We start from the raw sequence: 26,300 nt of genomic DNA on the forward strand, positions 1-26,300 counted from the left end.
TTTGAACCACTTTTGCACAATAAATAATATTTTAAAAATATTTAAAGTTTTCGTTTGACTCACCCTCGTATATTTCTTTCAGTTATCTTCTGTTCTATACTGTAGCAGTTGTTTCCGTTTATTTGCCCAGGTTCCACTGAGCTATATCAATTTCGCCCAGCAGTGTACGTAATGACACGATAGGCACAGCATGGCAGATGCTTCAAATGTGAGATTAAATTTGACAAACTTGGTTGGCCCCTCCTGACGTTTGTTTAGCAATCCCACGGATAGGAAACAGCGAGTCTGACAAACAAATTCATCGTTTTCAGAAACCAATTTCTGTGTAAAGGAGAAATCAGTGTTTGATTTGGCGAGTGCAGGCGTGTCGTTGGCAAACGAGCCCGCGTGGCGGCGCCACCGGCGCTTCTCGCTGAGCCAGCTGCGGGACCTGGGCTTCGGCAGGCGCTTCCAGCCGCTGGAGCTGGAGACGGCCGCGGAGGTCAGCGACCTGCTCGACCTGATGGCGGGCCGCCGACACGACCAGGCGAGTGTCCGCCGCACTGCACCACCACGCAAACCCACTCCATTTACTTTTTCTTCTCGTATGGTCCAATTAAGAACCACACGCCAATTTCAGTTCCTTAGTACTTGAGCTTTTCTTCTAGTATTCTACCTTCAACCTGTTTTCTGACCGTTTCATACCACTTTGTTTCACTCTTCTACCTTGGAATCCTTCCATATTCGATACTCTTTCCCTAAACACTTCTCAACACTTATCTGCCAGTTGTCTCTTCAGTTTCTATATTTTTTTTTTTTTCTAACTCAGTTTTTTAGTTCATGAGTCCAACTTCTTGTTGACTTCTCATCCTACAAATGTTTGGAGGTCTTTTTGGTTAATATCCTCTCTTGCAATCGATATAAATGACCAAAAAATACGAGTCTTCTTCTTCTCATTACTTCTGATATGACTTACATGTTTCGATTAGTTCCACCATTACTACACAATTCCCAACCGTCCATAGCTTTTCGTGTGCCTAATACACTGAAGAGCCAAATAAACTGGTAAACCTGCCTAATATCGCGGAGGGCCCCCGCAAGCACGCAGAAGTGCCGCAACACGGCGTGGCATGGACTCGACTAATGTCTGAAGTAGTGCTGGACGGAACTGACACCATGAATCCTGCAGGGCTGTCCATAAACCCGTTAGACTACGAGGGGGTAGAGATCCCTTCTGGACAGCACTAAGCAAGCATCCAGATATGTTCATGTCTGGGTAGTTTGGTGACCAGCGAGAGTGTTTAAACTCAGAAGAGTGTTCCCTAGCAATTCTAGACGGGTGGGGTTTCGCATGGTCCTGCCGGAATTGCCCAAGTCCGTCGGAATGCACAATGGACATGAATGGATGCAGGTGACCAGAGAGGATACTTGCGTGCGTGTCACCTGTCAGAGTCGTATCTAGACGTACCAGGGGTCCCATATCACTCCAACTGAACTGCACATGCCCACACCATTACAGAGTCTCCACGAACTTGAACAGTCCCCTGGTGACATGCAGAACTCGTGGATTCATGAGATTGTCTCCGTACCAATATACGTCTGTCTGCTCGATACAATTTGAAACGAGACTCGTGCGACCAGTTAACATGTTTCCAGCCATGGACAGTCCAATGTCGGTGTTGACTTGCCCAGGCGAGGCGTAAAGCTTCGTGTCGTGCAGTTATCAAGGGTAAACGAGTGGGCCTTCGGCTTCGAAAGCCCATATCGATGATGTTTCATTGAATGGTGTGCACTTTGACACTTCTTGATCGCCCAGCACTGAAATCTGCAGCGATTTGCAGAAGGGTTGCACTTCTGTCGTTCTGAACGATTCTCTTCAGTCGTCATTGGTCCCGTTCTTGTAGGATCGTTTTCCCGGCCGCAGCGATGTCGGAGATTTGATGTTTTACCTGATTCCTTATAATCACGGTACACTCATGAAATGGTCGAACGGGAAAATTCCCACTTCATCGCTACCTCGGCGATGCTGTGTCCCATTGCTCGTGCGCCGACTGTAACACCACGTCCAAACTCACTTAAATCTTGATAACCTGCCGTTGTAACAGCGTAACCGATCTAACAACTGCGCCAGACACTTGTCTTATACGTATAGGCTTTGCCGACCGCAGCGCCGTATTCTACCTGTTCACAAGTCTCTCTATTTGAATACGCATGCCTATACCAGTTTCTTTGACGCTTCAGTGTATTTTCCTAATGGTTCACCACCTAGCTAGTATTTCTAATTTATCTAAATTGCAGTTTGATGCTAAACATTCGCGTGCATTTAGACTTTATTACTTCGTTACTGCACTGTAATGCCTTATTTTTGCGTTTTTGACAGTCACTTTTTGCTGTAAAAGTCTTTGTTTATACCACACTCCCTTGGCGTTTTATGTATCCCTTCCTTTATAGCAGCCTTTTTCAAGCCATTCTTATAGACTGTCTCCCAAAGACATTTACATTTTTTTCTTACCTTTTCAATTTACCCAGTATCTCGTTCCAGAAATTTCGATGTATTTTTAATGTCTATAAGAAATTGGTTTTTTCTGCAGTAATTCTTAAGCTGACCCGACTGGCTATTTGTTCTAAAAGAGGCATTTGTGTCACGCGCAGATATCACATTTTCAGAAAGCGTAGCAAATTCATCAGCAAATGAAGACAATTTATTCTAATATTTTTGTTTCTGCTTTCCAAGCTTATTGGCGACTGCTTCATTCATTTTTTTCATTCCAAGTTCTGACTATTTACTCCAGAAAACACTTAAAAAGATTTGGTAACACACTATCACCCAGCGTACACCTGTCTATTTCGAAGGGTTGAGATATTTCTCCCACAAATTTCACTTTACAGTAGGTGACTCGGGAATTTAAACTTCACACCAAATTCTCAGATTATTTTATCTATAGTTTGTCTGTCAATGTAATCAAAGGTCTTTCCAAAATCAAAAAATTACTACAATATCTTTTTAATACAGTAATCTGTGACGAATGAGTGACTTCAGATTAAATATTTGTTGAGAACATGACGTGCCCTTGCTAAAACCACCTTCATATTCACCTAAATGACTGTCTAGCGTTGCTTCTACCCTGTCTCAAAAATGCGAAAAGTTTTTTTCAGCGACTGCTACCAGTAATAAAATTTGCCAGCATTAAAATTATTTAATGCAGCAAGGTATTTCGAGGTATAACCCTCACCTTAAGTCTACACTGACAGTACAATAACATTTAACAAAAGTGCACGCAGATATTGAAGATGTTTTGTAGTCTTTGCTTCTGCAGTAGTCATCTTTATTCAAATGAAATATCTCTTGTTGTTCTGTTCTCGGTTACCTTCATTGCTATGGTTGACTGGCACTTGTTAACCAGTGTTCACAAATTTTTAAACGATAGTTGAAACACAACGTCTGACTGAACGAGGTTCTTGTGCAATTTACAGGAGTTCGTAGAATACAAATGCCGATGTCTTCTGGAGTATCTCTCAAGAGCGATTCAAAATGGAGCGACTAAATAAACTAATCCGGGAGGACTGTTGAATTAACAGGAGACATAGAAAGACACAAAAAAGAGATGCATGATTTATCTCATTTTTGCTTAGGTTACTTAGGGTGAGTGTGTCACATACATGATCAAAGAAACTGCAACAGGACACCCTTCAAAAACAGGTGTTACACATCAAAGAGATCCACACTGAATAAATTCCGAGAGTCTACGATTTTACACTAAGCGCAAGAAAAACACTTCCTGCAAAACATGGACCCATGTCACTGTAACTTCGTACATTACACAGTACTGCAGGAGGAGGGTTATGTAAGTGCCATTCTCTGTGGCAGGTAGAATGGCCAGCAAAGTACATTAGTGTTCTTAATGTTTAGTGTTCTTACCAACCATGATGATGATGATGATGTCTGGTTTGTGGGGCGTTCAACTGCTCGGTCATCAAGGCCCGTACAAAGTCCCAATTTTTCGCAGTCCAGACTAGCTACTGTCGCGAATGACGAGGATGATGATGAGATGATGAGGACAACACAAACACCCAGTCCCTGGGCAAAGAAAATCCCCAATCCGGCCGGGAATCGAACCCGGGACCCACTTATCCAGAGGCAGCAATGCTAGCCTCTAGACCACAAGCTGCTGACCTTACCAACCGTGCCAGAGCACACAAGGCACATGAACAGTGTCACATGTTGAGTGATCATCACTGTGGTCATGGAGGCGCCACGAACTTCTATGACACAGCGTTATTAGCTCGTCACAGAGGTTGAATGGGACCTCATAGTGGGTCTCCATTTGGGCGGTTGGTCAAAGTGTGGAGTATCCAGATTTGTGGCGCTTTTGAATGTGACAGTGGCCTAATGTTGTGTTGCACGGGAATGTGAGGGCAAGCACACTTTCCATCAAAGTTGTAGTCCATCACTTCTGACTGCCACGTGAGAGAATCCCCGTATTGTGTGCCAAACACGTCATAACTATTCAGTCTGCACCAGTCATCGAGAACAAGTAATAGATTCCCTCCGACGTTCCGTGCCATTCTGCACCTTTGTTCGAGGACTAGCAGCAGCCGGAACAGGGCATTACCATCGCAGGTATGGGTTGCCGTCAACGCCACAACACAAATGGCTGTTTTTGGTTCAAAATGGATCTGAGCACTATGGGACTTAACATCTGAGGTCATCAGTCCCCTATAACTTAGAACTACTTAAACCTAACTAACCTAAGGACATGACATACATCCATTCCCGAGACAGGATTCGAACCAGCGACCGTAGCGGTCGCACGGTTCCAAACTGATGCACCTAGCACCGCTTGGCCACACCAGCCAGCTGGTTGTTTTTGGAGTGGTGCCATGTCTGGGAAACATGGAGTGCTGATGAATGGCGTTACATTGTGTTCAGCAATGAATTACGATTCTGCACTTACCCTGTTGACCATCTTCGGTGGGTATGCTGTCGACTTGGCCAGAGCTCCCATTCTTGCAGTAATTTGGAGAGGCACAGTGGTGGTACTCCTGGAGTCATGGTCTGGGGAGCCATGAGGTATGGCTTGAGCTCACGGCTGGTGGTGACTGGTACATCATGGACATCCTGCATCCTCATGTGTTACCTCTCATGCAACAGCATAATGGTGCCATTTTTCAACAGGACAGCACTTGATCACAAATGGCACGTTTCTCTATCAATTGTCTGTGTGATGTCGAAGTACTCTCATGGCCAATAAAATACCCTCGCCTATTCCCAGCAGAACACATGTGTGGGACCACACGTCAACTGCCTCCCAGTGCCAATAACCAGGATATAGAGGACCAGTTACAACAGCTGCCGACACACGGCACGTTTCTCTATCAACTGTCTGTGTGATGTTGAGGTACTCTCATGGACAATAAAATACCCTCATCTATCACCAGCAGAACACACATGCGGGACCACACGTCAACTGACTCCCAGTGCCAATAACCAAGATATAGGGGACCAGTTACAACAGCTGCCGACACACGGCACGTTTCTCTATCAACTGTCTTTGTGATGTTGAGGTACTCTCATGGACAATAAAATACCTTCATCTATCACCAGCAGAACACACATGCGGGACCACACGTCAACTGCCTCCCAGTGCCAATAACCAGGAATAGAGGACCAGTTACAACAGCTGCCGACACACGGCACGTTTCTCTATTAACTGTCTGTGTGATGTTGAGGTACTCTCATGGACAACAAAATACCTTCATCTATCACCAGCAGAACACACATGCGGGACCACACGTCAACTGCCTCCCAGTGTCAATAACCAGGAATAGAGGACCAGTTACAACAGCTGCCGACACACGGCACATTTCTCTATCAACTGTCTGTGTGATGTTGAGGTACTCTCATGGACAATAAAATACCTTCATCTATCACCAGCAGAACACCATGTGGGACCACACGTCAACTGACTCCCAGTGCCAATAACCAAGATATAGAGGACCAGTTACAACGGCTGCCGACACACGGCACGTTTCTCTATCAACTGTCTGTGTGATGTTGAGGTACTCTCATGGACAACAAAATACCTTCATCTATCACCAGCAGAACACACATGCGGGACCACACGTCAACTGCCTCCCAGTGTCAATAACCAGGAATAGAGGACCAGTTACAGCAGCTGCTGACACATGGCATGTTTCTCTATCAACTGTCTGTGTGATGTTGAGGTACTCTCATGGCCAATAAAGTACCCTCATCTATCACCAGCAGAACACACATGCGGGACCAGACGTCAACTGCCTCCCAGTGCCAATATCCAAGATATCAAGGACCAGTTACAGCAGCTGCTGGCCAGCTCGTCTCAGGAGAGGGTACAACAGCTTAGTGACACCCTTCCCATCCGAATCAGTGCATGCATCCAGGCCAGTGTGGGCACGATTTCATAATGACAAGTCGAGTGATACCGCCAAATAAAATCCCATTCCCTTTCAACCCTTTAAGTTTCATTTCATTTCCCGCTCACCTTCTGGATGCTTCAAGTTCTTTTGTCACGCTGTCCACATGTCCTATAACCGTTACGTTGGTTAAATTGTAGAAACTTGGAGTTGGTACTTACAAACCTTCTTCGCTACCTACTGTCCGTGAAAATGGGATGAGTTGAGGTACGATACTAGTACATTATGTGTCCTCCGCCTCAACCCATGTGGTCAGTTATGGCGTGCAGATGTATATGCCATATATCAGTTCATTTTCGCAGAAAACTCGTCTCTGGTGTTATCTGTGCCTCGATGCATAGCATAACCCCACACAGACTGCCTTTACAGTGCTCTCCAGACTGCATTTACAGGGCTTTTGCGTGGTGTAGTGCAATAACCCAACCTGACGTGGATTCAACAAGTCGTTGGAAGACCTGCGCAGAAATACTGAGCCATGCTGCCTCCATAGTCATCCATAATTCCGAAAGTGTTACTGGTGCAGGACTTTGTGCACGAAATGATCTCGCGATTATGTCCCACAAATATTCGATGAGATTCATGTCGAGCGATCTCGGTGGCCAAATTATTCATCCGAATTGCCCAGAATGTCCGTTAAACAAGTTACGAACAACTTTGCTCCATTGACATGGCGCACTGTCAGTTATTGAACTTCCATCGTTGTCTGGGAAGACTGCAAATGGTCTCCAACTACCCAAACATAACCATTTGCGGTCAGATATCGGTTCGGCTGGACCAGAAGACACAGTCAATTCCATGTAAACACAGCACACACCATTATGGAGCCACTGCCAGCTTGCACAGTTCTTTGTATCCATGACCTTGTGGGGTCTGCGCCACGCTCGAACTCTGCCTTCGGCTCTTACCAGCTGGAATCGGGACTCAACTGACCACTCCACGGATTTTCAGAAGTCTGTGGCCCGACTGATACGGTCACGAGCCCAGGAGAGCAGGTGCAGGTGATGTGGTGCTGGTATCAGCTCTTACCAACTGGAATCGTAACTCAACTGACCAGGACACAGTTTTCCAGAAGTCTGAGGTTCAACCGATATGGTCAGGAGTCCAGGACACAGTTTTCCAGAAGTCTGGGGTTCAACCGATATGGTCAAGAGCCCAGGAGAGCGGCTGCATGCAATGTCATGCTGTTACCAAAGACACTCGTGTTGGTCGTCTGCTGCTGTGGCCCATTAAAGCTAGAATTCGATGCACTGTCCTAACTGGTACGTTCATCTTGCGTCCCACATTGATCTCTGCAGTTGTTTCAAGCAGTGTTGCTTGTCTGTCAGCACTGGCAACTCTACGCAAACGGCGTTGCTCTCGGTCGTTAAGTAAACGCCGTCGGTCACTGTATTGTCTATGGTGAGAGGTAATGCCTGAAGTTTGGTATTCTGCACACACTCTTGTCACTGTGGATGTCGGAATACTGAATTCTCTAACGACTTCCGAAACGGAATCTCCCATGTGTCTAGCTCCAACTACCGTTCCACATTGAAAGCCTGTTGATTCCCGTCGTTCAGTGTAATCACATCGGAAACTTTTTCAAATGAAGCACCTGAGTACAAAAGACACCTTCGGCCGTGCAGTGCCCTTTTATAACTTGTGTACACGACAATATTAGCATCTGTATTTGTGCATACCGCTATCCCAGGATTTTTTTTTCCCTCAGTGTATATTTGAACATTAGTTAGTTTGATCCTGTTTTTATTGATCATAACAGGAAAAGCCCAATGAACATTTTCGGTCACATATTTTTGTCACCTTGCGTAAATAATGTAGGGAGTAGTCCCGACACCGAGCCTCGCGGTACATCCATCCCCGCCCCGTATCTCAGCCCTGCAGTGTCTGACCCGAGTGCAGCACCAGTCAGAGATGTCTGCCATGCAGAGCGTGCGGAGGCCGTGCGACGGCGCCGTGCTGTTCCCCGACGCGACGTACCGCTGCTTCGCCGCCGTCACGTGGTCCATGTTCGCCGGGACGCGCCCCGGTCGCGCGTCCGACCGCCAGCTCCTCCTGCTGGGCCGCCGCGGCCGGCAGAACGTTCTGGCCACCGACGGCACCGGCAACATCATCATACAGACGCCCTGGCTCCGCCACCTGTCGCCGGGCCAGTTTGGGCTCGCTGATTTTGTCCAAGGACACAATGCACTCATCGACTACGTGAAGGTAACCTTTTCCTTTTCTCACTCATCATTCTAACTGACTTCCTGTAGCCCACCGCATTTGTTCTCTTCTGTGATAAATTCTATTCATCTGAGACCAGCATCTACACCTATCGTCCTCAAGTTATAAGAAAGTGAAAAATGCCACTTCCCTGTCTTTCTTATCTTAATTTTCTTTCAGCTTTCACGATTAGTTGTCTCTGATTCAGTTGCTCCTCTCTGCTTGTGATTTTCGTATCCGTCGCCAGTGCACTGTTTCATAGCGTTGTTCGAACAGCACGGATTCCTGGTCTAGCAGTATCCCAAGACAGTCCATGCTGACACCGTTACGCCGGTCGTTGTGGCCGAGCGGTTCTAGGCGCTTCAGTCTGGAACCGCGCGACCGCTACGGTCGCAGGTTCGAATCCTGCTTCGGGCATGGATGTGTGTGATGTCCTTAGGTTAGTTAGGTTTGTGTAGTTCTAAGTTCTAGGGGACTGATGACCTCAGATGTTAAGTCCCATAGGGCTCAGAGCCATTTGACCCATTTTTGACACCGTTACAGATTAAAACAGAAAACAAAAACTTTAGAGTCTTAGCTCCAAGCATACTGGTATAGGCATGCGTATTCAAATACAGACATATGTAAACAGGCAGAATACAGCGTTGCGGTCGGCAACACCTATGTAAGACAACAAGTGTCTGGCGCACATGTTAGATCAGTTGCTGCTGCTACAATGTCAGGCTATCAAGTTTTAAGTGAGTTTGAACGTGGTGTTATAGTCGGTACCCGACCGATGGGACACAGCATCCGATGAAGTGCGGATTCTCCCGTACGACCATTTCACGAGTGTAGCTTGAATATAAGGAACACGGTAAAACATCAAATCTCCGACATCGCTGCGGCCGGAAAAAGATCCTGCAAGAACGACGACTAGAGAGAATCGTTCATTGTGACACAAATGCAACTCTTACGCAAATTGCTGCAGATTTCGATGCTGGGCCATCAAGAAGTGTCACCGTGCAAACCATTCACCGAAAAATCGATATGGGCTATCGGAGCCGAAAACCCACTCGTGTACCCTTGATGACTGCAGGAGACAAAGCTTTATGTCTCGCCGGGGACCGTCAGCACCGACAGTGGACTGTTGATGGCTGGAAACATGTTGCCTCGTCGGACGAGTCTCGTTTCAAATTGTATCGAGCGGATGGAAGTGTACGGGTATGGAGACAGTCTCATGAATCCACAGACTCATGTCAGCAGGGGACTGTTCAAGCCGGTGGAGGCTCTGTAATGGTGTGGGGCGTGTGCAGTTGGAGTGATACGGGACCTCTGATACGAGTCTGACAGGTGACACGTGCGTAAGCATCCTGTCTGATCACCTGCATCCATTCGTGTCCATTGTGCATTCCGACGGACTTGGGCAATTCCAGCAGGACAATGCGACAACCCTCACGTCCAGAATTGCTACAGACTGGCTCCAGGAATACTCTTCCGAGTTTAAACGCTACCGCTGGCCACCATACTTCCCAGACATGAAGATTATTGACCATATCTGGGATGCTGTTCAAAAGAGACCTCCACCCCTCGTACGCTTACGGATGTATGGACAGCTCTGCAGGATTCATGGTGTCAGTTCCCTCTAGCACCACTTCACACATAAGTCGAGACCCTGCCACATCGTGTTGCAGCATTTCTGCGTACTCGCGGGGGCCCTACAGAATATTAGGCAGGTGCACCAGTTTTTTCGCTTTTCAGTGTATAATAACATCACCACTCATTCCAATTGCGTTACAATTAAGGACGAAAAGAGAAAAATGTAAAGGAAAAATCGAGTAACAGCTACATACTCTCAAAGGAAAAGAAAATGACGCACCACGAAAGAATTATTCGAATGGGATGGAAATCGGTAAAATTGACGTACTGGTACAGACAACCAAATGATTACAATTTCAGACCAATTGTATCATTTATTCAAGGCCAATTCAGCACGGCCATAACCCTTTGGTCCTTCTCTGGGCCTTATGCAAGCAGCTACACTGCATAGCACTTATTGACAGATGTCGGATGTTCTCGTGAAGGCTAGTGTGCCAAGTTCTGTCCAATTGGCATGCTACGTCGTCAAAATCTCGAGCTGGTTGGATGTTCCTGCCCATAATGCTCCAATCGTTCTGGATTCCAGGGAGATCCGGCGACCTCGCTGGCCAAGGTAGGGTTTGCCTAGCACGAGGACAAGCAGCAGAAACTCTTGGCGTCTGCGGACAGGCATTATCTTGCTGAAACGTAAGCCCAGGGTGGCTTGCCATGAAGGATGACAAAATGGGACGTAGAACGTCGTCGACACACCGCTGTGGTATAAGGGTGCTGCGGATGACAACCAAAGGGCCCCTGCTATGAAGTGAAACTGCACCCTAGGCCATTCACTTTCGATTGTCCGGCCGTATAGCGGGCGACAGTCAGTCTGGCATCCCACCGCTGTACACACTCTCCCCAGACACGTCTTCGCTGGTCATCAAGGCTCAGTTCCAAGTGGTACTAATCACCTAAGACAACTTTACTCCAGTCAATGATAATGCAGGCCGAAGACAACACATAAATGTTACAGGATGACCTAGAGTACTGTCACGCACTTTGTAATTAAGCCGGCCGGTGTGGTCGTGCGGTTCTAGGCGCTTCAGTCTGGAACCGCGTGACCGCTACGGTCGCAGGTTCGAATCCTGCCTCGGGCATGGATGTGTGTGATGTCCTTAGGTTAGTCAGGTTTAAGTAGTTCTAGGGGACTGATGACCACAGATGTTAAGTCCCATAGTGCTCAGAGCCATTTGAATTGAACCACGCACTTTGTAAGCTTGTTGTTATCCGCTTCAGCCATTCACTATGGACTTTAGCCAACATATGTAGCAATCCCAAAGAAAGCAGGTGTTGACAGATGTGAAAATTACCGAACTATCAGTTTAATAAGCCACGGCAGCAAAATGCTAATACGAATTCTTTACAGACGAATGGAATGACTCGTAGAAACCGACCTAGGAGAAGATCAGTTTGGATTCCGTAGAAGTATTGGGACACGTGAGGCAATACTGATCTTACGACTTATCTTAGAAGATGGATTAAGGAAAGGCAAACCTACGTTTCTATCATTTGCAGACTTAGAGAAAGCTTTTGACAGTTTTGACGGGAATACTATCTTTCAAGTTCTGAAGGTGGCAGGGGTAAAATCCAGCGAGCCAAAGGCTATTTACAATTAGCAGAGAAATCAGATGGCAATTATAAGAGTCGAGGGACACGAAAGGGAAGCAGTGGTTTGGAAGGGAGTGAGACAGGGTTGTAGCCTATCCCCGAAGTTATTCAATCTGTATACTGAGCAAGCAGTAAAGGAAACAAAGGAAAAATTCGGAGTAGGTATTAAAATCCATGGAGAAGAAATAAAAACTTTGAGGTTTGCCGATGACACTGTAATTCTATCAGAGATAGCAAAGGAGCTGGAAGAGCAGTTGAACGGAATGGACAGTGTCTTGAAAGGAGGATATAAGATGAACATCAACAAAAACAAAACGAGGGTAATGGAATGAAGTCGAATGGTGATGGTGAGGGAATTATATTAGGAAATGAGACACTTAAAGTAGAAGATGAGTTTTGCTATTTGGGGAGCAAAATAACTGATGATGGTCGAAGTAGAGAAGATATAAAATGTAGACTAGCAATGGCAAGGAAAGCGTTTCTGAAGAAGAGAAATTTGGTAACATCGAGTATAGATTTAAGTGTCAAGAAGTCGTTTCTGAAAGTATTTGTACGGCGTGTAGCCATGTATGGAAGTGAAACATGGACGATAAATAGTTCAGACAAGAAGAGAATAGAAGCTTTCGAAACGTGGTGCTACAGAAGAATGCTGAAGATTAGATGGGTAGATCACATAACTAGCGAGGACGCATTGAACAGAATTGAAGAGAAGAGAAATTTGTGGCACAACTTGACTATAAGAAGGGATCGGTTGGTAGGGCATATTCTGAGGCTTCAAGGGATCACCAATTTAGTATTGGAGGGCAGCGTGGAGGGTAAAAATCGTAGAGGGAGACCAAGAGATGAATACACTAAACAGATTCGGAAGGATGTAGGTTGCAGAAAGTACTGGGAGATGAAGAAGCTTGCACAGGATAGAGTAGCATGGAGAGCTGCATCAAACCAGTCTCTGGACTGAAGACCACAACAACAACAACAACATGTAGCAAAATTCTCAGTACTGACTTAGGGCTGCAAAATGAGACCAGTACTGTGCTCTGGACGATGCCAGAAAAGCAGCTAATGTTGCTCATCCGTAGCTGTTTTTCATCGTTTCATTTTGTCTACAACAGTGCCAGTTTCTTGGAATTTCACACTATGGATAATCGGTGGTCTGTCTTGGCGATGCTGATTGAAATAGTGGTAAGATGAGTGTCCTTCTCCCTGATATCCAAGCGATGTTAATGGCATCAGCTTTCATATCACCTGTAAGGAGGAAACATCAGCCGTAATTCGAGAATTAATAGAGCTGTGCTCAGGCGAAAATCAGCTATAAGAAGCAGTGAAATGAAAACGGGGCAGACGGAAAAAAGAAAGTAAACTGTTTATTATTTCAAAAGTGATCGCTATATCTGTTAATACAGACGTCAGAAATAGTTTTTCGTCATCCAGGTTCCCATAACTGCTGAAGATAGACGTTAACTGTGGATACTGTATCACAGACACAGTCTCTTTGACTGTTCAGAGATGTCACTAAACCCGATCAAAGATGTAAACAACCATGCCTGACCAGCGCCTATTAGACGGAGGGGGTCCGACAGCCGATCAGTTCCAGTCATTCCGCCAGGAAGGAGGTACCCGGCTCGTGTTGTCTGTAGTTCAACCAAGCCTAGACGGTCAATACCGCAGTTCGATCGCGTCCGCATTGTTGCTTTGTGCCACGAAGAGCTTACAACAAGGCAAGTGTCCAGCAGGAACCTCGCAGTGAACCAAAGCGATGTTGTTCTGATATGAAGGAGATACAGAGAGACAGGAACTGTCGATGACATGCCTCGCTCACGTCGCCCAAGGGCTATTACTGCAGTGGATGACCGCTACCTACGGATTATGGCTCGGAGGAACCCTGACAGCAACGCCACCATATTGAATAATGATTTTCGTGCAGCCACAGGACGTCGTGTTACGACTCAAACTGTGTACAATAGGCTGCATCTGCACAACTTCACTTCCGACGTCCATGGCGAGTTCCATCTTTGCAGCCACGACACCACGCAGCGCGGTACAGATGGGCCCAGCAACATGCCGAATGGACCGCTCAGGATCGGCATCGCGTTCTCTTCACTGATAAGTGTTGCATACGCCTTCAACCAGACAATCGTCGGAGACGTGTTCAGGGGCAACCCGGTCAGGGTGAACGCCTTAGACACACTGACCAGCGAGTGCAGCAAGGTGGAGGTTTCCTTCTGTTTTGGGGTGGCATTATGTGGGGCCGACATACTCGCTAGTGGTCATGGAAGGCTGTGCGTTAAGTGAATGCCAGCCTCCGTCCGATAGTCCAACCGTATCGGCAGCACATTGGCGAGGCATTCGTCTTCATGGACGACAATTAGCATCCCCATCGTGCACGTCTTGTGAATAACTTCCTTCAGGGCAATGACATCGCTCGACCAGAGTGGCCAGCATGTTCTCCAGACATGAACCCTATCGAACATGCCTTGGATAGATTGACAAGGGCTATTTATGGACGACGTGACCCACCAACCACTCTGAGGGATCTACGCCGAATCGCCGTTGAAGTGTGTGACCATCTGGACCAACAGTATCTTCATGAACTTGTGGATAGTATGCCACGACGAATAAAGGCATGCATCAATGCAAGAGGACGTGCTACTGGGCATTAGAGGTACCGGTGTGTAGAGCAATCTGGACCACCACCTCTGAAGGTCTCGCTGTATGGTGGTACAACATGCAATGTGTGGTTTTCATGCGCAATAAAAAGGGCGGAAATGATGTTTATGTTGATCTCTATTCAAATTTTCTGTGCAGTTTCCGGAACTCTCGGAACCGAGGTGATACAAAACATTTTTGATGTGTGTATATTGACGACCGAAGTGGCCGTGCGGTTCTAGGCGCTGCAGTCTGGAACCGCGAGACCGCTACGGTAGCAGGTTCGAATCCTGCCTCGGGCATGGATGTGTGTGATGTCCTTAGGTTAGTTAGGTTTAAGTAGTTCTAAGTTCTAGGGGACTAATGACCTCAGAAGTTGAGTCCCATAGTGCTCAGAGGCATTTTTTTGTGTGTATATTTATCCCATTATGAGCCAAGACGGTCAACGTCTCCACGGAAAAATGACAGCGGTTTCCTACGAAACCATGTCTGTGCGCAGAACGCACCTCTTCGTCCGAAGCAAATCGACGGTCACTAATGTCTTTCTTCAGGCCTCCTAAAATAGGGAAACCACGTGAGAAGGGATCAAGGCTGTATGCAGAATGTGTAATGGCTCACCACTCAAACTTCCTTTCGCAGTGTGGTCGAAGTATCTTTGGCAATATATCAGCGCGCATCATCCCGCAACAAAATGACACCTTCCGTCAACATTCCTGAGCATTTGGACTTGCAGGCGCGCTTCAGTTTTTGCAAAGTGTCCATGTAGCGCTGTGTGTTAATTGTGGCGCCATGTTCCAGTAACTGATTGAGCAGCGAGCCCTTGCAGTCAAACAAAAATTTCATCATTACTTTGTGGGAGCTGGCGTGTCTGTTTGGCTTACGCTGCAGAAATTTCGTTGGGATGCCATCACACGTCCTTCATACAGTCCCCATCTCTCCCCATGCGATTTCCATATTTCTGGAGCCCTAAAAAAAGACATTCGTGGCCGCCGATTTCCTTCGGACAAAGAGCCTTTCGTCTCATAATGGGATGAATGTATTGATACTTACGGCATTACTTTTGAAATAATAAGCAGTTCACTTCCTTTTTTCCATCTGTCTCGTTTTCTTTTCACTGCCCCTTATACATCTGCTTGATATGTCATGTACCCCTTTCCCTTTGAAAAGTTGCATCCATGGTAATGGCTTCCAAAATGGCCGCCATGTTGGTAACGTATTATCCCAGGTTTCCTTCCATCTCCAAACTCAAACTACGTCAATTTAAATGTATGTTTATCCTCCTGTTTTTGTTTCAGATGTGTCGTTCCCCCATCTAATTGTCACCAGTTTCTTCTTCAGTCACGTCAGCAAGATGTTTATCCCGCTCTTAGAGGTCCTCAACGTGCACTTTTCACCCAACCACTTTTTATTCTGCATTTAACAGTATACCTCCTTTTGCACTCTCAATGTTGCTGACGTTTCTAACTTTCTGACAGTTATTCTGAATTTTCTGTGTACTGATACTATCCTTAAAATGGTGTTTTTCTTCTTGCTCCCTTCACTTTTTGCCCTGAAATTTTAGTTTCCTTTGCGTTTCCTATTAATTTCATTCTCAAGTGACTTGCACTATTGTGTTCCTTTCTTTTCCTGGACGTTTATACAATTTTCTTATTTGGTGGATCAATTAAATCGGTGAGCTGGAATAGAGGACATGTCCATTTTTTTCAAATTATGTTTACCTGAGATACCCGATCTTTATACTGAAACCTTCCCGTCTCCTCTACATCTCTTTTATAGTGAAACCTTCCCGTCTCCTCTATATCTCTTTCGTTACGCAAACAACCTATGAATCCTTCCCCTAGGATTTCTATCTCTTGCTTAATAATAATAAATGAAATCTTCCCTTTGAAATTAATTCTCTTTCTCAATCTTCGCAAACAAATTTAAATGCTGCTTATTAAAAGTGATTTTCTGATTATTTCGACGAAACATAGAATGTGTCGTCGTCATGTGGCCCTCAGTCGTTACCTGCAATAACCCGAAACTGTTCCTTACCTTTTTTACTGTTACTGGATCGCCATCTGACTGCTACATCGAACTGCGACATGAATATACTTTGTTTTAGCTGCTGGTCGGCTGTCATAATACGTGGTTGTATTTATTACCAAAGCTGACGTTGTTCTTTAATTAATTTGACTGAAGTTACGTAATTCATAGTTAAACTTTTTCTTGCCAACAATAAAATTTTGCAAAGTTTTACGTTGATGGTTTTTGGGATGGATTATAATCAGTAATGCAACATTGCTGGCAAAAATTAATTATATTCTGAAAACGCTTCAAATATTTACTGTTGGTAACGAAATAATTTTACAAACGTTTAAATGGGACCTACTTTTTACAATAATCTTACAACTAGCAATGCGCCAACATACCTTCAGTAGTCTTGAGTTTCTCAAAAAAATAATTCAATAATATTAGTTCCTCTTATGATAATAGTTAGCTGATGTCTCTGTACATCCGTTTATAATCTCTTGTTAATCATAGCTGGGGGCTGGCAGGCACATGGCTCCTCTCAACCTCTCGCTTCAGATCTGCTACCAACTCGCTTCACATCTCGCTTACTCCTGACTTCCTACTAACGCTAAAGTGCGGTCTCTCCCGCCAACAATGCTTTCTGGTGCAGACAATCCCTGCTACCATTACAAAATGTATCAATTCGCGGTCTTTCCCATTCTTTTCTTAAAATGTATCCATACGTGGTCTCTTCCGTCCTTTTTAAAATTATATCAGTGTGCGGTCTCTCCTGCCAACAATAGTTTGGTGCAGGCATTCCCTGCTACCACAATTATTTCCAAAATGACAAATATTAAATATTCCTACTTAATCATATTAATAAAATATAAACATCTTTCATAAATTGTGGTTTTACAATAGATAATAGAAATATACACGTCTTACAATATCTGTACGCATCGTTAGGTATAACAAAAAGTCGTGTTCCATCAACAGAAATGCTCGTTAGATGGGCACTGAGTCTGAGAAGGGGGCATGTACGGAGTTGACTCCAAGTGTGAAACTTAGATATGTTCGTCGTCTCATATGCAGAACTTAAAGCGTCATAAACGTGCAAACGGAAGATATTCTGGACTTAAACATCTGGTGGCCTAACCACAGCGCGCTCTTACGGTAACAAAACAAAAATGAAGTTCCAGATTTATACATACAGTCACTTCGTTTTCAGTCGAGATTCTCCTGGAATTACTGAAGCCAGGACATTCATTGATGGACTCATTGCTTTCCAGTTGCCACGGCTCAGTGGATTATGTAAAGAATATATACCGTATAAACAAGCATGTAGTGGACCTGTTCCAATACAAAAAGAAGACACTAAGCGATGTAAAGAAAAATCACACCTCACGAGCAGAAACCGTTTTATAACAGTATCTGCCAATGACTACCAAAGGATGGACAAGATAGGAATAGTTCACGCGTGTTCACCATTCTCTGCTTTACTATATTTTCGTTGCGGTTGTATTTTGCATATTTTGGGTACATTACGAATAAACCTCTACGCTCACACCAGACTCTTATAGCTATTTGCATAACAGAATTCTTACGTTGCAAACAGAACGCTAGTTGCCTCATGAATATCACAAGGTTCGAAAAAGGGCCATCTCCAGTACATTCAAACTGGATTACTGCTAAACTATGTTGTGTTGGTGTATTTTGTTTCACCCTGGCCCAACTGCCACATAGACACTCCACAACACCATGCTTAAGACAATTGTACAGTAAAACAGTTTTTTGTGTCTCTTGAAAAATTTACTTTCTGAGACATGACTCGTTTCCAACTCGCCGATTCGGTCGTAATATTTCTTCTTCCACGATTTCGATTTTTAGACATCTCTCACCCTTCTCAACTAAATTACCTACTGTAGTATTCACTACATAGTATTTACAGCCTCTAAGAACTTCAAACGAACATCATCATTCCTCACTTTATTGTACGCTGATTTTCCCTGACGGCTGTCTTAAACTTTAGCCTAGTCGTCATCATTACTAAATTATGAGAAGAGACTGCACCTGCTCCTGTGAACGTCTTACAGTCAGATATCTGATTTTGGGATATCTGTCTCACCTTGATGTATTGCCGTTGGTAAGAGGTGGTATCAAAAAGTTTCCTCGATCTCATCAAGGACCTCAGACTCAAGTTTTGAGACAAATACACTACTGGCCACTAAAATTGCTACACTAAGAAGAAATTCAGATGATAAACGGGTATTTATTGGACAAATATATTATACTAGAACTGATATGTGATTACATTTTCATACAATTTGGGTGCATAGATCCAGAGAAATCGGTACCCAGAACAACCAACTACGGCTGTAATAACGGCCTTGACACGCCTAGGCATTGAGTGAAACAGGGCTTGGATGGCGTGTACAGGTACAGCTGCCCACGCAGTTTCAACACGATATCACAGTTCGTCAAGATTAGTGACTGGCGTATTGTGACGTGCCAGTTGCTCGGACACCAGTGACCAGACGTTTTCAGTTGGTGAGAGATATGGAGAATGTGCTGGCCAGGGCAGCAGTCGAACATTTTCTGTATCCAGAAACGCCCGTACGGGACCTACAACATGTGGTCGTGCATTATCCTGCTGAAATGTAGGGTTTCGCAGGGATCAAATGAAGTGTAGAGCCAGGAGTCGTAACATACCTGAAATGTAATGTCCACTGTTCAATGTGCCGTCAATGCGAACAAGAGGTGACCGAGACGTGTAACCAATGCCACCCCATACCATGACGCCGGGTGATACGCCAGTATGGCGATGACGAATACACGCTTCCAATGTGCGTTCACTGCGATGTCGCCAAACACGGATGCGACCATCATGATGCTGTAAACAGAACCTGGATTCATCCGAAATAATGACGTTTTGCCATTCGTGCACCCAGGTTCGTCGTTGAGCACACCATCGCAGGCACTCCTGTCTGTGATGCAGCGTCAAGGGTAACCGCAGCCACGGTCTCCGAGCTGATAGTCCGTGCTGCTGCAAACGTCGTCGAACTGTTCGTGCAGATGGTTGTTGTCTTGCAAACGTCCCCATCTGTTGACTCAGGGATCGAGACGCGGCTAAACAATCCGTTACAGCCATGGGGATAAGATGTCTGTCATCTCGACTGCTAGTGATACGAGGCCGTTGGGATCCAGCACGGCGTTCCGTATTACCCTCCGAAACCCACCGATCCCATATTCTGCTAACAGTCATTGGACCTCGACCAACGCGAGCAGCAATGTCGCGATACGATAAACCGCATTCGCGATAGGCTAGAATCCGACCTTTATCAAAGTCGGAAACATGATGGTCGCATTTCTCCTCCTTACACGGGGCATCACAACAACGTTTCACCAGGCAACGCCGGTTCAAAAATGTTCAAATGTGTGTGAAATCTTATGGGACTTAACTGCTAAGGTCACCAGTCCCTAAGCTTACACACTACTTAACTTAAACTATCCTAAGGACAAAGACACACACCCATGCCCGAGGGAGGAATCGAACCTCCGCCGGGACCAGCCGCACAGTACATGACTGCAGCGCCTCAGACCGCTCGACTAATCCCGCGCCAACGCCGGTCAACTGCTGTTTGTGTATGAGAAATCGGTTGGAAACTTTCGTCATGTCAGCACGTTGTCGGTGTCGCCACCGGCGCCAACCTTGTGTGAATGCACTGAAATGGTAATCATTTGCGTTTCACAGCATCTTCTTCCTGTCGCTTAAATTTCGCGTCTGTAGCACATCTTCGTGGTGTAGCAATTTTAATGGCGAGTATTGTACTTACAGCCTCTAAGAACTGCAAACGAACATCATCATTCCTCACTTTATTGTACGTGGATTTTCCCTGAGGGCTGTCTTAAACTTTAGCCTAGTCGTCATCATTACCAAATTGTGAGAAGAGACTGTACCTACTCCTGTGAACGTCTTACAGGCAGATATCTGATTTAGGGATATCTGTCTCACCTTGATGTATTGCCGTTGGTAACAGGTGGTATCAAAAAGTTTCCTCGATCTCATCAAGGACCTCAGACTCAAGTTTTGTTCCAAATATTAACAAACACCCTGTACATAATGTGAAATGCGAGATAATTTTGCAGGTCACATTCGTGAATACTATTGTCTGTATTTAAAGTTTTGCTCACTGATTTGTGAACAGAATTTAAAATGCATCCTTTTTGATGTTTTAGCAAACTTTTGATGAACAGTTGGCTACCTACTCGGAAGACCACACGCGTCATTTCCTTGACGTCTGCATAAAGGAAATGAAGAAGGACGCCGCAGACCAAGGCTTACCCTTCAACAGTGAGTGTTCCTGTTCGTAGAACAATGTTTTGAAAGACTTCATGATGACCTCTCCTGCCATTGTCTTTATTTTATGTAGGATTGTACAGTTTCATTGTACATTTTACGATTGTACGATTGTACATTTTCAAGTATTTTATGGATGATTTTTTAGCAGTAAATTATGCCATGTATGTTGTTCGCCTGTGGTTCCATGTTATGCTCATAAAATAAATCCGAGATGTCTTACGCTATTTTAGGAGCACGTAACTTTCGAGCAGTTGTTACAAAGTCATTCGCAGAATAATGTTCACCTGACGGCGAAAATTCTTGACTGACTGGTTTTGAACATTTACATCAGATACTGGATCTATACCAAAGCTAGCACTCCAATTTGTGGTATGTATGTAGTAATAGAAAATCACATACTCTCAAGCCAGAATTGTTTTGCAGGACCTATCCGAAAGCCAGCATTCCAATTTGTGGCATGCATGTAGTAATGAAAAATCACTTACTCTCAAGCCATGACTGTTAGCTTTTCTTTTAACAACCTCATATTCTCTACACAGACACCTAAATACCATTTAATGAAATCAAATTCTGATATGCTGGCAGAATGGTACGAATGAGGCTACCCAAGAAAACATTGAGTTTCTCCTCGCCATGTAAGCATATCACCAACTACAACACTGGGTTATTGTATGAATAAGAACACCTGCTTCATTGGCAAATGTCAAACTGAATACAATAATTCCACGAATGTTCCAATCACCCTGCAAATGAAGATGTATCATATCTATGAAAGTCATAGTAAATTCACATTTTTGAAATCTGTTTAATCACTGCCGTTATATCTGAGAAAATAGCTTGTAACAGACTGTCGGTTTGCTTATTTGAGCAAAACTTGTTATTAGTTCGTGTTTCGCATCCGCAAAGGATACCCTACACAGAAAACACCCTAGCAAAGCTATTCAGGAGGAATTTTTGCATTAGAATTTATGCTTTCCTACTGGCGCCAGTGATAACGAGGACCATGAAGTCCACTTGAAAGTCTAAAAGTGCCATGGGATTGATGGCATCCCTGTCACACGCATGGACTCATATAAAGCCGTAACAGAAAGCAGTGTGTCATATGGAGGAATTGTAGTACAGAAGAAAACTAAATTCATAATGACTGGCATAAAATACTCAGAACTAGGTCAATCCTTGTTCTTAACCAACACAAATGACCTCATTCGAAACTCAAAACCATGTGGTTGCTGTAACACACAGAATGAAAAACTGAAAACATTAGTGGTGAAAACCACCTTTTGTAATTATGATTAAATGTAGAGCGGCAGATACATTTCTGTATGCGGCAGATAGAAACTCGGTTAAATTGGAAGTGTTGTTGTTGTTGCTGTGGTCTTCAGTCCTGAGACTGGTTCGATGCAGTTCTCCATGCTAATCTATCCTATGCAAGCTCCTTCATCTCCCCGTACCTACTGCAACCAAAAAATTAGAAGTAAGTTCACAAAAATAACTTACCTTTTAATGTTTTTTGTGATGTTAAATCATCAAGATCGATAATGTCGTCTTACCCTAAAATCAACTAAAATGGAAGTCCCTCCACAAAACGCACCACAATCATCGGGGTGCCATGTAGGTCACTGGCCTACCAACATACGCGGAATCAGTCTCTTTTAGGACAGTCACCTAAAAACTGTAGTGGGTGAACACGAAACACTTACAGCAACCATAATCTCGGAGATATGAAAGCTGCCCAAAAGGTCTTACCTTCGCTAAATCCGATAAGGAGGTGAGTGTCTTATTCCACAAGATGGCCTAGAAACATTTAATACGTCCACAGCTTATATAGAAGTATCCACGGATACAATGTCTCCTTCATGGGCTGTACAGACATTACATTAGTCATATTCAGTTTCATTAAGCCAGTCTTTTCCAGGCACAGGCGAGCACAAAGTAGAGAACGATACAGGAATACTGGTGTTGTTATTGCGGTCTTCAGTCCGAAGACTGGTTTGATGCAGCTCTCCATGCTACTCTATCCCGTGCAAGGCCCCTCATCTCCGAATAACTGCTGCAACGTACATCCTTCTGCTTACTATATTCATCTCTTGGTCTCCCTCTACGATTTTTACTCCCCACGCTTCCCTCCAATATTAAATTGGTGATCCCCTGATGTCTCAGAATGTGTCCTATCAACCGATCCCGTCTTTTAGTCAAGTTGTGGCATGAATTTCTTGTCTCCTCAAATTGGAAATTTGTGGTAAGGACTGTGGGACCAAACTGCGAAGGTTATCGGTCCCTAGGCTTACGCACTACTTAATCTAACTTAAACTAACTTATGCGAAGGACAACACGCACACACCCATGCCCCAGGGAGGACTCGAACCTCCGACGGGGGGAGCCGCGCGAACCGTGACAAGACGCCTAAGACCGCACGGCTACCGCGCGCAGATCCTGCCCCTCAGTTCTGTTCAGTACCTCATTAGTTACGCGATCTACCCACCAAGTCTTCAGTTTCTTCTGTGGTGACACCGCCAGACACCACACTTGCTAGGTGGTAGCCTTTAAATCGGCCGCGGTCCGCTAGTATACGTCGGACCCCCGTGTCGCCACTATCAGTGATTGCAGACCGAGCGCCGCCACACGGCAGGTCTAGAGAGACGTCCTAGCACTCGCCCAGTTGTACAGCCGACTTTGCTAGCGATGGTTCACTGACAAATTACGCTCTCATTTGCTGAGACGATAGTTAGCATAGCCTTCAGCTACGTCAATTGCTACGACCTAGCAAAGCGCCATTATCAACTGCTATTTATCTTGTGATGCATGTACCGTCAGACCGATGTTCACCAATTATGGATTAAAGTTAAGTATTCCAGAAGCTACGTACTATTTTTGCTACTATAAAGACCTTGTCATTTTCCAGACCTCACGCCATCCTGCGTGAGCTTAAACGCGTGCCCTTCGGCCTCCCGTCCTCGTGGATTGGCTGTCTTGCCAGTCCACACAATCTTCTGTATCACCACATTTAAAATCCTCTATTCTCTTCTGGTCTACGTCGTTTATCATCCATATGTCACTTCCATAATCTACACTCCAGACAAATAACTTCAGAAAATACTTCCCAACCCTTAATTTTAAAATAGATGTTGCACAAATCATTTCTCGCTATAGCCAGTCTGCATTTTATATCGTCTCGACATCGAGCACCATCATTTTATTTTGCTGCACAAATACCAAGACTTATCTACTGAGTCTAGAGTCTCGTTTAGTTATGTAATTCCCTCAGCATCACCTGATTTAATTCGCCTGTATTCCATTACGCTTGTTATACTTTCGTTGAAGTCGGGATGAGAGGTACACTTAGCATGGAAACACGTTAAATGTTTACCAAACGGGCAGTGGCGGCAGGCTGCCCTGACTTAACTTAAAAGGCCGGAAGTAGCGGACCAGCCGTCCAAAACAACACCTATACCCTGGGGCCCAACCGGGAGTCACTACCCATTAGACAGCACGTCATAGCTTCTGTGCACCGAAGCGGAACGTGGCACCGCTCCCACACCCCCAACTCGCAGGGAACTGGAACAAAAACAGACCGCAGAAGACACGGCAAACACCAACCAAACACCAATTAATGTAACTTAAGAGATCAATAAACAACAATTAAATGAAGAACCAATTACTCTTTTACTGATACTGAATGAGTGCATTCAAATAATTGCACGCATATAAAATTCTACGTACAAATGATTGCCTTTTACACAATACGAGCCTTTACTAATACACTACTGGCCATTAAAATTGCTACACCACGAAGATGACGAGCTACAGACGCGAAATTTAACCGACAGGAAGAAGATGCTGTGATATGCAAATGATTAGCTTTTCAGAGCATTCACACAAGGTTGGCGCCGGTGGCGACACCTACAATGTGCTGACATGAGGAAAGGTTCCAATCTATTTCCCATACACAAACAGCAGCTGACCGGCGTTGCCTGGTGAAACGTTGTTGTGATGCCCCGTGTAAGGAGCAGAAATGCCTACCATCACGTTTCCGACTTTGATAAAGGTCGGATTGTAGCATATCGCGACTGCGGTTTATCGTATCGCGACATTGCTGCTCGCGTTGGTCGGGATCCGATGACTGTTGGCAGAATATGGAATCTGTGGTTTCAGGAAGGCAATACGAAACCCCGTGCTGGATCCCAACGGCCTCGTATCACTAGCAGTCGAGATGACAGGCATCTTAACCGCATGGCTGTAACGGATCGTGCAGCCACGTCTCGATCCCTGAGTCAACAGATGGGGACGTTTGCAAGACAACAACCATCTGCACGAACAGTTCGACGACGTTTGCAGCAGCACGGGCTGTCAGCTCGGAGACCATGGCTGCGGTTACCCTTGACACTGCATCACAGACAGGAGCGCCTGCGATGGTCTGCTCAACGACGAACCTGGGTGCACGAATGGCAAAACGTCAATTTCTCGGATGAATCCAGGTTCTGTTTACAGCATCATGATGGTCGCATCCGTGTTTGGCGACATCGTGGTGAACGCACATTGGAAGCGTGTATCTGTCATCGCCATACTGGGGGAATACCCAGCGTGATGGTATGGGGTGCCATTGCTTACACGTCTCGGTCACCTCTTGTTCGCATTGACGGCACTTTTGACAGTGGACGTTACATTTCAGATGTGTTACGACCCGTGGCTTTATCCTTCATTCGATCCCTGCGAAACCCTACATTTCAGCAGGATAATGCACGACCGCATGTTGCAGGTCCTGTACGGGCCTCTCCGGATACAGAAAATGTCCGACTGCTGCTCTGAGCAGCACATTCTCCGGATCTCTCACCAACTGAAAACGTCTTGTCAATGGTGGCCGACCACCGGCTCGTCACAATACACCAGTCACTACTCTTAATGAACTGTGGTATCGTGTTGAAGCTGCATGGGCAGCTGTACCTGTACACGCCATCCAAGCTGTGTTTGACTCAATGCCCAGGCGTATCAAGGCCGTTATTACGGCCGGAGGTGGTTGTTCTGGGTACTGATTTCTCATGATCTATGCACCCAAATTGCGTGAATATGCAATCACATGTCAGTTCTAGTATAATATATTTGTCCAATGAATACCCGTTTATCATCTGCATTTCTTCTTGGTGTAGCAATTTTAATGGCCAGTGGTGTAACTGAGTGAGTGCTTTCAAATAAATGCACGTATATAAAGAAACTAGGTACAAATGACTAGCTTTACAGAATAGGAGTTTTTACTAATCAAAATACACTGCAAATCGCATACAGACAATACATAAACTTGTGGGTACTGCCCTCCCCCCCCCCCCCCCCCCCATAAAAAAATTAAATAAATAAATTAAAAAAAAGCTTCGAGCTAATCAGCTATCAGCTTCCTAATAGTAATCCAACCAGCGGGTTTTTAAAAAGAAATAGCAACTGCTAGTCTCCATGCGGTTAC

The 26,300-nt window shown here is 45.1% G+C and overlaps 1 protein-coding gene across 1 annotated transcript in view; it reads left to right on the top strand.

Annotated features, from left to right (window-relative positions):
- LOC124552286 (probable cytochrome P450 304a1) overlaps positions 1-26,300 on the top strand; it is an 83,223-nt gene that overhangs the window by 25,176 nt on the left and 31,747 nt on the right. Inside the window, exons 3-5 of the mRNA XM_047126563.1 lie at positions 312-526; positions 8,248-8,634; positions 20,725-20,839. Of these exons, the coding sequence (XP_046982519.1) occupies positions 312-526; positions 8,248-8,634; positions 20,725-20,839 (717 nt within the window). The remainder of the gene's footprint in view (positions 1-311; positions 527-8,247; positions 8,635-20,724; positions 20,840-26,300) is intronic.

The sequence above is a fragment of the Schistocerca americana genome, chromosome 10 (assembly GCF_021461395.2).
Source record: "Schistocerca americana isolate TAMUIC-IGC-003095 chromosome 10, iqSchAmer2.1, whole genome shotgun sequence".
In the NCBI taxonomy this organism is placed as follows: Eukaryota; Metazoa; Arthropoda; class Insecta; order Orthoptera; family Acrididae; genus Schistocerca; species Schistocerca americana.